Here is a 12,940-nt window from a genome sequence, read left to right on the forward strand (position 1 = left end):
GAGTACCTGTCAGTGGTGACAGCCAGTCGTAGTAGTAGCAGTGGGATTCCTGGGCTGAGACAATGGAGCTGTTGATTTCAGGTGTCATGTCAGATAGGGCTCTCTCTGAGAGGTCTGACGAGGTGTGTTTTACCTCTGCGCACTGAGGCACACACACAGTGGGGGTGTTGAGATGCGAGGGGACAACACACTGAGGGGAAGAAAGGAGGGAGGGAGTGAGCAGGACAAGGAGAAAGGGAGCATAACTTATGTTTAAGGGAGAATGAGCATATTTGTACCTGATCGTGTGACCGTAAACGATAGTTACTTACGCTACAGTATGTTACCTCTTCCTAAGCCCTTTGCCATTCTAAAAATACTCCAGTATCCCTGCACATTGTAAATGTGAAATTGGCACTGACCCTGTATATAGCTTCCTCTCTCATTTCTTATTTGTCATGTTTTCTTTATTATATATACGCTACCGTTCAAAAGTTTGGGGTCACTTAGAAATGTCCTTGTTTTCCATGAAAACATACATGAAATTAGTTTGAATAGGAAATATAGCTAAATGCATAGGGAAATGTAGTCATTGACAAGGTTAGAAATAATGATTTTTAATTGAAATAATAATTGTGTCCTTCAAACTTTGCTTTCGTCAAAGAATCCTCAATTTGGAGCAATTACAGCCTTGCAGACCTTTGGCATTCTAGTTGTCAATTTTGTTGAGGTAATCTGAAGAGATTTCACCCCATGCTTCCTGAAGCACCTCCCACAAGTTGGATTGGCTTGATGGGCACTTCTTACGTACCATACGGTCAAGCTGCTCCCACAACAGCTCAATAGGGTTGAGATCCGGTGACTGTGCTGGCCACTCCATTATAGACAGAATACCAGCTGACTGCTTCTTCCCTAAATAGTTATTGCATAGTTTAGAGCTGTGCTTTGGGTCATTGTCCTGTTGTAAGAGGAAATTGGCTCCAATCAAGCGCCGTCCACAGGGTATGGCATGGCGTTGCAAAATGGAGTGATGGCCTTCCTTCTTCAAGATCCCTTTTACCCTGTACAAATCTCCCACGTTACCACCACCAAAGCACCCCCAGACAATCACATTGCCTCCACCATGCTTGACAGATGGCATCAAGCACTCCTCCATCATCTTTTCATTTGGTCTGCGTCTCACAAATGTTCTTCTTTGTGATCCGAACACCTCAAACTTCGATTCGTCTGTCCATAACACTTTTTTTCCAATCTTCCTCTGTCCAGTGTCTGTGTTCTTTTGCCCATTTTCATCTTTTCTTTTTATTGGCCAGTCTGAGATATGGCTTTTTCTTTGCAACTCTGCCTAGGTCAGCATCCCGGAGTCGCCTCTTCACTGTTGACGTTGAGACTGGTGTTTTGCGGGTACTATTTAATGAAGCTGCCAGTTGAGGACCTGTGTGGCGTCTGTTTCTCAAACTAGACACTCTAATGTATTTGTCCTCTTGCTCAGTTGTGCACCGGGGCCTCGCACTCCTCTTTCTATTCTGGTTAGAGCCAGTTTGCGCTGTTCTGTGAAGGGAGTACTACACAGTGTTGTACGAGATCTTCAGTTTCTTGGCAATTTCTCGCATGGAATAGCCTTCATTTCTCAGAACAAGAATAGACTGACGAGTTTCAGAAGAAAGTTATTTGTTTCTGGCCATTTTGATCCTGTAATCGAACCCAGAACCCACAATTGCTGATGCTCCAGATACTCAACTAGTCTCAAGAAGGCCAGTTTTATTGCTTCTTTAATCAGCACAACAGTTTTCAGCTGTGTTAATGTAATTGCAATAGGGTTTTCTAATGATCAATTAAATCAAATCAAATCAATTTTTATTTGCCACTTGCGCCGAATACAACAGGTGTAGACATTACAGTGAAATGCTTACTTACAAGCCCTTAACCAACAATGCAAAGTAAAAAAACTAACTGTTAAGCTAAAAAAATACAAGCAAATAACTAAAGAGCAGCAGTAAAATAAAAGAACAGTAGGGAGGCTATATACAGGGGGGTACCGGTGCAGAGTCAATGTGCGGGGGCACCGGCTAGTCGAGGTAATTGAGGTAATATGTACGTGTGGGTAGAGTTAAAGTGACAATGCATAAATAATAAACAGAGTAGCAGCAGAGTAAAAAAGGGGGACGGGGTTGGGGTGGGGGGGCAGTGCAAATTGTCCGGGTAGCCATGATTAGCTGTTCAGGAGTCTTATGGCTTGGGGGTAGAAGCTGTTGAGAAGCCTTTTGGACCTAGACTTGGTGCTCCGGTACCGCTTGCCGTGCGGTAGCAGAGAGAACAGTCTATGACTAGGGTGGCTGGAGTCTTTGACAATTTTGAGGGCCTTCCTCTGACACCGCCTGGTATAGAGGTCCTGGATGGCAGGAAGCTTGGCCCCAGTGATGTACTGGGCCGTACGCACTACCCTCTATAGTGCCTTGTGGTCGGAGGCTGAGCAGTTGCCATACCAGGCGGTGATGCAACCAGTCAGGATGCTCTCGATGGTGCAGCTGTAGAACTTTATGAGGATCTGAGGACCCATGCCAAATCTTTTCAGTCTCCTGAGGGGGAATAGGCTTTGTTGTGCCCTCTTCACGACTTTCTTGGTGTGTTTGGACCATGATAGTTTGTTGGTGATGTTAGCCTTTTAAAATGATAAACTTGGATTAGCAAACACAACGTGCCATTGGAACACAGGACTGAATGTTGCTGATAATGGGCCTCAGTACGCCTATGTAGATATTCCATAAAAAATCTGACGTTTTCAGCTACAATAGCCATTTACAACATTAACAATGTCTACACTGTATTTCTGATCAATTTGATGTTATTTTAATGGACAAAAAAATGGTTTTCTTTCGAAAACAAGGACATTTCTAAGTGACCCCAAACTTTTGAACGGTAGTGTATATACAGTACCAGTCAAAAGTTTGTACACACCTACTCATTCAAGGGTTTTTCTTTATTTTTACAATTTTTTACATTGTAGAATAATAGTGAAGACATCAAACTATGAAATAACACATATGGAATCATGTAGTAACCAAACTGTTAACCAAATCAAAATATATTTATATTTGAGATTCTTCAAATAGCCACCCTTTGCCTTGATGACAGCTTTGCACACTCTTGTCATTCTCTCAACCAGATTCACCTGGAATGCTTTTCCAACAGTCTTGAAGGAGTTCCCACACTTGTTGGCTGCTTTTCCTTCACTCTGCCATCCTGCTCATCCCAAACCATCTCAATTGGGTTGAGGTTGGGTGATTGTGGAGGCCAGGTCATCTGATGCAGCACTCCATCACTCTCCTTCTTGGTAAAATAGCCCTTACACAGCCTGGAGGTGTGTTGGGTCATTGTCCTGTTGAAAAACAAATGATAGTCCCACTAAGCCCAAACCAGATGGGATGGCGTATCGCTGCAGAATGCTGTGGTAGCCATGCTGGTTAAGTGTGCCTTGAATTCTAAATAAATTACAAACAGTGTCACCAGCAAAGCACCCCCACACCATAACATCTCCTCCTCCATGCTTTACGGTGGGAACTACACATGCAGAGATCATCCATTCACCCACAGGCGTCTCACAAAGATGGACTCCAGACTAAAGGACACATTTCCACATTTTGCTCGTGTTTCTTGGCCCAAGCAGGTCTCTTCTTCTTGTTGGTGTCCTTTAGTAGTGGTGTCTTTGTATCAATTCGACCATGAAGGACTGATTCACACAGTCCCCTCTGAACAGTTGATGTTGAGATGTGTCTGTTACTTGAACTCTGTGAAGCATTTATTTGGGCTGCAATTTCTGAGGCTGGTAACTGTAATGAACTTATCCTCTGCAGCATAGGTAACTCTGGGTCTTCCATTCCTGTGGCTGTCCTCATGAGAGCCATTTTCATCATATCGCATGATGGTTTTTGCGACTGCACTTGAAGAAACTTTCAAAGTTCTTGAAATGTTCAGTATTGACTGACCTTCATGTCTTAAAGTAATGATGGACTGTCGTTTCTCTTTGCTTATTTGAGCTGTTCTTGCCATAATATGGACTTGGTATTTTACCAAATAGGGCTATCTTCCCCTACCTTGTCACAACACAACTGATTGGCTCAAATGCATTAAGAAATTAACTTTTAAGAAGACACATCTGTTTTTTGAAACGCATTCCAGGTGACTACCTCATGAAGCTGGTTGAGAGAATGCCAAGAGTGTGCAAAGCTGTCATCAAGGCAAAGGGTGGCTATTTGAAGAATCTCAAATATAAAATAAATGTTGATTTGTTTAACACTTTTTTGATTACTACATGATTCCATATGTGTTATTTCATAGTTTTGATGTCTTCACTATTAATCTACAATTTACAATTTTTTGAAAATAAAGAAAAACCCTTGAATGAGTAGGTGTGTCCAAACTTTTGACTGGTGGGGAGAACAATTATTTGATACACTGCCGATTTTGCAGGTTTTCCTACTGACAAAGCATGTAGAGGTCTGTCATTTTTATCATAGGTACACTTCAACTGTGAGAGACGGAATCTAAAACAAAAATCCAGAAAATCACATTGTATGATTTTTAAGTAATTAATTTGCATTTTATTGCATGACATAAGTATTTGATACATCAGAAAAGCAGAACTTAATATTTGGTACAGAAACCTTTGTTTGCAATTACAGAGATCATACGTTTCCTGTAGATCTTGACCAGGTTTGCACACTCTGCAGCAGGGATTTTGGCCCACTCCTCCATACAGACCTCCAGATCCTTCAGGTTTCGGGGCTGTCGCTGTGCAATACGGACTTTCAGCTCCCTCCAAAGATGTTCTATTGGGTTCAGGTCTGGAGACTGGCTAGGCCACTCCAGGACCTTGAGATGCTTCTTACGGAGCCACTCCTTAGTTGCCCTGGCTGTGTGTTTCGGGTCGTTGTCATGCTGGAAGACCCAGCCACGACCCATCTTCAATGCTCTTACTGAGGGAAGGAGGTTGTTGGCCAAGATCTCGCGATACATGGCCCCATCCATCCTCCCCTCAATACGGTGCAGTCGTCCTGTCCCCTTTGCAGAAAAGCATCCTCAAAGAATGATGTTTCCACCTCCATGCTTCACGGTTGGGATGGTGTTCTTGGGGTTGTACTCATCCTTCTTCTTCCTCCAAACACGGCGAGTGGAGTTTAGACCAAAAAGCTCTATTTTTGTCTCATCAGACCAACACGACCTTCTCCCATTCCTCCATCCAGATGGTCATTGGCAAACTTCAGACGGGCCTGGACATGCGCTGGCTTGAGCAGGGGGACCTTGCGTGCGCTGCAGGATTTTAATCCATGACGGCGTAGTGTGTTACTAATGGTTTTCTTTGAGACTGTGGTCCCAGCTCTCTTCAGGTCATTGACCAGGTCCTGCCGTGTAGTTCTGGGCTGATCCCTCACCTTCCTCATGATCATTGATGCCCCACGAGGTGAGATCTTGCATGGAGGCCCAGACCGAGGGTGATTGACCGTCATCTTGAACTTCTTCAATTTTCTAATAATTGCGTCAACAGTTGTTGCCTTCTCACCAAGCTGCTTGCCTATTGTCCTGTAGCCCATCCCAGCTTTGTGCAGGTTATCCCTGATGTCCTTACACAGCTCTCTGGTCTTGGCCATTGTGGAGAGGTTGGAGTCTGTTTGATTGAGTGTGTGGACAGGTGTATTTTATACAGGTAACGAGTTCAAACAGGTGCAGTTAATACAGGTAATGAGTGGAGAACAGGAGGGCTTCTTAAAGAAAAACTAACAGGTCTGTGAGAGCCGGAATTCTTACTGGTTGGTAGGTGATCAAATACTTATGTCATGCAATAAAATGCAAATTAATTACTTAAAAATCATACAATGTGATTTTCTGGATTTTTGTTTTAGATTCCGTCTCTCACAGTTGAAGTGTACAGTGGGGAAAAAAAGTATTTAGTCAGCCACCAATTGTGCAAGTTCTCCCACTTAAAAAGACGAGAGGCTTGTAATTTTCATCATAGGTACACGTCAAACATGACAGACAAAATGAGAAGAAATAAAATCCAGAAAATCACATTGTAGGATTTTTAATGAATTTATTTGCAAATTATGGTGGAAAATAAGTATTTGGTCACCTACAAACAAGCAAGATTTCTGGCTCTCACAGACCTGTAACTTCTTCTTTAAGAGGCTCCTCAGTCCGCCACTCGTTACCTGTATTAATGGCACCTGTTTGAACTTGTTATCAGTATAAAAAACACCTGTCCACAACCTCAAACAGTCACACTCCAAACTCCACTATGGCCAAGACCAAAGAGCTGTCAAAGGACACCAGAAACAAAATTGTAGACCTGCACCAGGCTGGGAAGACTGAATCTGCAATAGGTAAGCAGCTTGGTTTGAAGAAATCAACTGTGGGAGCAATTATTAGGAAATGGAAGACATACAAGACCACTGATAATCTCCCTCGATCTGGGGCTCCACGCAAGATCTCACCCCGTGCGGTCAAAATGATCACAAGAACGGTGAGCAAAAATCCCAGAACCACACGGGGGGACCTAGTGAATGACCTGCAGAGAGCTGGGACCAAAGTAACAAAGCCTACCATCAGTAACACACTACTCAAATCCTGCAGTGCCAGATGTGTCCCCCTGCTTAAGCCAGTACATGTCCAGGCCCGTCTGACGTTTGCTAGAGTGCATTTGGATGATCCAGAGGAGGATTGGGAGAATGTCATATGGTCAGATGAAACCAAAATATAACTTTTTGGTAAAAACTCAACTTGCCGTGTTTGGAGGACAAAGAATGCTGAGTTGCATCCAAAGAACACCATACCTACTGTGAAGCATGGGGGTGGAAACATCATGCTTTGGGGCTGTTTTTCTGCAAAGGGACCAGGACGACTGATCCGTGTAAAGGAAAGAATGAATGGGGCCATGTATCGTGAGATTTTGAGTGAAAACCTCCTTCCATCAGCAAGGGCATTGAAGATGAAACGTGGCTGGTTCTTTCAGCATGACAATGATCCCAAACACACCGCCCGGGCAACGAAGGAGTGGCTTCGTAAGAAGCATTTCAAGGTCCTGGAGTGGCCTAGCCAGTCTCCAGATCTCAACCCCATAGAAAATCTTTGGAGGAAGTTGAAAGTCCATGTTGCCCAGCGACAGCCCCAAAACATCACTGCTCTAGAGGAGATCTGCATGGAGGAATGGGCCAAAATACCAGCAACAGTGTGTGAAAACCTTGTGAAGACTTACAGAAAACGTTTGACCTGTGTCATTGCCAACAAAGGGTATATAACAAAGTATTGAGAAACTTTTGTTATTGACCAAATACTTATTTTCCACCATAATTTGCAAGGAAATTCATTAAAAATCCTACAATGTGATTTTCTGGATTTCTTTTCCTCATTTTGTCTGTCATAGTTGACGTGTACCTATGATGAAAATTACAGGCCTCTCTCATCTTTTTAAGTGGGAGAACTTGCACAATTGGTGGCTGACTAAATACTTTTTTTCCCCACTGTACCTATGATAAAGATTACAGACCTCTACATGCTTTGTAAGTAGGAAAACCTGCAAAATCGGCAGTGTATCAAATACTTGTTCTCCCCACTGTATGTGTGTGTGTGTATATATATATATATATATATATATATACATATATATATATATATATATATATATATATATATTAACCTTTATTTAACTAGGCAAGTCAGTTAAGGACAAATTCTTATTTACAATGACGGCCTACACGGGCCAAACCCGGATGAAGCTGGGCCAATATTCATCTAATCAGCTCCATATTTTTATGTAGAATGCAACAAATGTTAATGCATCATGTATCAAATACTTGTTCTCCCCACTGTAGAACTATATATATATATAGAATTATATATATATATATATACTGAACAAAAATATAAACGCAACATGCAACATTTTCAATGATTTTACTGAGTTACAGTTCATATAAGGAAATCAGTCAATTGAAATCAATTCATTAGGCCCTAATCTATGGATTTCACATGACTGGGCAGGGGCGCAGCCATGCATGGGCCTGAGAGGGCATAGGCCCACCCACTTGGGAGCCAGGACCACCCACTGGGGAGGCAGGCCCAACCAATCAGAATGAGTTTTTCCCCACAAAAGAGCTTTATTTATTACAGACAGAAATACTCCTCAGCTTCATCAACTGTTCGGGTGGCTGGTCTCAGACGATCCCGCAGGTGAAGAAGCCGGATGTCGAGGTCCTGGGCTGGCGTGGTTACACATGATCTGCGGTTGTGAGGCCGGTTGGACGTACTGCCAAATTCTCTAAAATGACGTTGGAGGTGGCTTATGGTAGAGAAATTATCATTAACTTCTCTGGCAACAGCTCTGGTGGACATTCCTGCAGTCAGCATGCCAATTGCACACTCCCTCAAAACTTGAGACATCTGTTGTATTGTGTTATGTGACAAAACTGCACATTTTAGAGTGGCCTTTTATTGTCCCCAGCAGGAGAAATGTTCACTAACAGGGATGTAAACACATTTGTGCACAAAATTGAAGATACAGTGGGGAACAAAAATATTTAGTCAGCCACCAATTGTGCAAGTTCTCCCACTTAAAAAGATGAGAGAGGCCTGACATTTTCATCATAGGTACACGTCAACTATGACAGACAAATTGAGAGAAAAAAATCCAGAAAATCACATTGTAGGATTTTTTATGAATTTATTTGCAAATTATGGTGGAAAATAAGTATTTGGTCACCTACAAACAAGCAAGATTTCTGGCTCTCACAGACCTGTAACTTCTTCTTTAAGAGGCTCCTCTGTCCTCCACTCGTTACCTGTATTAATGGCACCTGTTTGAACTTGTTATCAGTATAAAAGACACCTGTCCACAACCTCAAACAGTCACACTCCAAACTCCACTATGGCCAAGACCAAAGAGCTGTCAAAGGACACCAGAAACACAATTGTAGACCTGCACCAGGCTGGGAAGACTGAATCTGCAATAGGTAAGCAGCTTGGTTTGAAGAAATCAACTGTGGGAGCAATTATTAGGAAATGGAAGACATACAAGACCACTGATAATATCCCTCGATCTGGGGCTCCACGCAAGATCTCACCCCGTGGGGTCAAAATGATCACAAGAACGGTGAGCAAAAATCCCAGAACCACACGGGGGGACCTAGTGAATGACCTGCAGAGAGCTGGACCAAAGTAACAAAGCCTACCATCAGTAACACACTACGCCGCCAGGGACTCAAATCCTGCAGTGCAGACGTGTCCCCCTGCTTAAGCCAGTACATGTCCAGGCCCGTCTGAAGTTTGCTAGAGTGCATTTGGATGACCCAGAAGAGGATTGGGAGAATGTCATATGGTCAGATGAAACCAAAATATAACTTTTTGGTAAAAACTCAACTCGTCGTGTTTGGAGGACAAAGAATGCTGAGTTGCATCCAAAGAACACCATACCTACTGTGAAGCATGGGGGTGGAAACATCATGATTTGGGGCTGTTTTTCTGCAAAGGGACCAGGATGACTGATCCGTGTAAAGGAAAGAATGAATGGGGCCATGTATCGTGAGATTTTGAGTGAAAACCTCCTTCCATCAGCAAGGGCATTGAAGATGAAACGTGGCTGGGTCTTTCAGCATGACAATGATCCCAAACACACCGCCCGGGCAACGAAGGAGTGGCTTCGTAAGAAGCATTTCAAGGTCCTGGAGTGGTCTAGCCAGTCTCCAGATCTCAACCCCATAGAAAATCTTTGGAGGGAGTTGAAAGTCCGTGTTGCCCAGCGACAGCCCCAAAACATCACTGCTCTAGAGGAGATCTGCATGGAGGAATGGGCCAAAATACCAGCAACAGTGTGTGAAAACCTTGTGAAGACTTACAGAAAACGTTTGACCTGTGTCATTGCCAACAAAGGGTATACAACAAAGTATTGAGAAACGTTTGTTATTGACCAAATACTTATTTTCCACCATAATTTGCAAATAAATTCATTAAAAATCCTACAATGTGATTTTCTGGTAAAAAAATTCTAATTTTGTCTGTCATAGTTGACGTGTACCTATGATGAAAATTACAGGCCTCTCATCTTTTTAAGTGGGAGAACATGCACAATTGGTGGCTGACTAAATACTTTTTCCCCCCACTGTAAATAATATTTTTGTGTGTATGGAAATTTTCTGGGATCTTTTATTTCAGCTCATGAAATATGGGACCAACACTTTACATGTTACGTTTATATTTTTGTTCAGTATATATCTATTTATTTTTTTATTCTCTTTAAAAAAAAACTTTTATTAGTTATACTATTTTGATATTGATTACTGCACTGTTGGGTAGTGCTTGCAAGTTAAGCATTTCACTGTACTTGTGCATGTGACAATAAAACTTGAACTTGAACTTCTACCCATCCTGCAGGGTGATGAGGTGGGACTGTGAGACAGATGTTACAGCGTTGGAGGGACACTTTGACATCGTTATGTGCGCCGACTGGTAGGTACAACCGCCAATGACCCCTGACGCCCCTGGCTAGTTGCAAGCAGGCTCTTGGCTGGGCACCTCACAAAGTTCACAACTTCCCCCCTACACACACACACACACATGCATACTGTACATACATACAGACGTACACACACACACCTTGGTGGCAGCCTGATGTGGCCACTTTAATATTTCTGCTCCTGTGACAGTTATCAGATGGGCTCCATCAGACAGCACCTCTCCCCGGGTTATTTCCCCTAGGTTGACTACGAGAGACATTTCCATTTTGACAAAATTGCCTATTTTTCATGCTTGGCGTCCCAGCAAATGGATGACTTAGGCAAATTGCAAATAATTACGCCTTGGTGAAAAAGAGAGAGGGACGAGGAGAGAGTGAAAGACAGAGAGAGAATGAAAGAGAGTGGAGGAATAAAAAGGAGCAACACAAACATCTCAATTATCTCCAGCTCCTCAACATAGATCAGTGCTGATCAGGAAATTAAGAGCTCTCCCTTTCTCTCTCTCTGTTTTTCTCCCTCGCTCTCCTCTCATCATCTCATCTCAGTCCTCTGTTTCCTATCTATTTCTGTGTGTTTGTTTTTCCCTCTCCTCTGTCTCTCCTGCTCTCTATCCATCCAGTTGATGTCAACTTCTTTGGGGTCAGCTTTTTGCAGAGCACAAAACGTCACCTTGTGGTGTCTCACTTTGTTTAGTTATACAGACTGGATTCAAATATATTCAATATTTTCAAATATATGAATGTGCTTTATGGCCTTGAGATATCTTTATCCAACAGATCAGGGAAGGGACTATCTGGAATTCCTTTTGTACAGCCCCCCCCCCCATGGGTCTGCTTGCGCAGTGTTCCTCAACCCACTCAATGTAAGGAGCTCTGAGTTGAGACACGCTATGATATAGCTAACTCAAGTGTAAATGTAGCTGTGAATAATCCAGAAAAGAGGAGATACTCTAATGACAGGTATCCTGTTATAGAGATTCTTCCTGGTTCTAATGACAGGGATCCTATGATAAAGACTCTTCCTGGTTCTAATGACAGGGATCCTATGATAAAGACTCTTCCTGGTTCTAATGACAGGGATCCTATGATAAAGACTCTTCCTGGTTCTAATGACAGGGATCCTATGATAAAGACTCTTCCTGGTTCTAATGACAGGGATCCTATGATAAAGACTCTTCCTTGTTCTTACACCTCACTTCTAGTCTCCATCATCAATCTACACAATCTGTCTGCCACTCACGCAGAGTAGTACTAGCTAGAAATCCCTCCAAAGTGTCTGAAACGCTTGACCTGTGCCCACCCAGGAGGGGAACATGGCTCTCAGCCCGTCTCATTTCTATGATACGTTTATGACCTCCCAGATAAGTGGAGCATTAGGAAAGTTAGCATTATTCTAATGTCACACAGATTTCAGGTAATGGGCAGGTGAAATGAACATTGTTACACAGGGAGGGAGGCTGTACAGGGTGGGTAATAGGGGATACTCTGTGTGTGTGTGTGTGTGTGTGTGTGTGTGTGTGTGTGTGTGTGTGTGTGTGTGTGTGTGTGTGTGTGTGTGTGTGTGTGTGTCTGTGTGTGTGTGTGTGTGTGCGTGCGTGCGTGCGTGCCTCTGATGTGTTGATGCATTATTTTATCATGCGTGTGTTTGCATGAGTGTGTGTATGTCAGTGTGTGAGTGTGTGTTTGTGAGTGCATCATTGTGTAAGAGTGTGTGTCTGCCTGGTGTGGAGGTGGCCGTTTCGACTGTTGCTCTGTGCGCCGGGCGACCGGTGTGTAATTGCCGTCGTCATGAAAGAGAGTGATGGCTGAGCGATTAACGAGCGGAGCGCGGCAGGCTGACGATCACCTGCGAAAAGGTCAACAGCCACACTTCTCCTCCAATTAATTATAGTCTTTCAGACAATGGAGCTGCAGCAGAGAGCCCACTGACTGCTGGAGGAGAGAACAGACCTCTCACATACACATATACTGTACACACACGTATACACACAGTCATACACGCACGTACACACACTTATGCACACAAGCACACACACTCGCTTGAACGCAGACAATCACACATTCACACATACATGGAGAGTGGACGCTGACTGAGGAGAGAGACATGCACAGACATAGACACACATGGCAACATACTGCACACATTTACAGCAGAAAGAATGTCACTGCAGAAGGTATGTGGTGTTTGGTGGAGCTCGTGACTTAAGAGGTTGACATAAAATTGGCTTTCTGGATTGTTCATTAAAGAGAGGGAATGATCATGAAAAAGTATTTAAGTATCTGTAGCCAAACATTGTCTTTATGGTGCATAGAATGAGACACATGCTCACACAGACAACATATGTGAGGAGGTGTGTTTGAGCATGTGTGTGTGTGGCTCTGTAGAAGAAGAAAATTATCACACACACACACACTGGTGTGGTGCTGAGATGGGATTCCTGCAGAGACATAGTGGGAGGT

The 12,940-nt window shown here is 43.2% G+C and overlaps 1 protein-coding gene across 1 annotated transcript in view; it reads left to right on the forward strand.

Annotated features, from left to right (window-relative positions):
* The first annotated feature begins 8,231 nt into the window (after window positions 1-8,231).
* Window positions 8,232-12,940, forward strand: part of camkmt (calmodulin-lysine N-methyltransferase) — a 51,191-nt gene continuing 46,482 nt past the window's right edge. The window contains exons 1-2 of the mRNA XM_084142120.1: window positions 8,232-8,317; window positions 10,399-10,473. Coding sequence (XP_083998246.1) covers window positions 10,403-10,473 — 71 coding nt within the window. The 5' untranslated portion in view covers window positions 8,232-8,317; window positions 10,399-10,402. The remainder of the gene's footprint in view (window positions 8,318-10,398; window positions 10,474-12,940) is intronic.

This window comes from Coregonus lavaretus (assembly GCF_964263955.1).
Source record: "Coregonus lavaretus genome assembly, chromosome: 25".
NCBI classification, from domain to species: Eukaryota; Metazoa; Chordata; class Actinopteri; order Salmoniformes; family Salmonidae; genus Coregonus; species Coregonus lavaretus.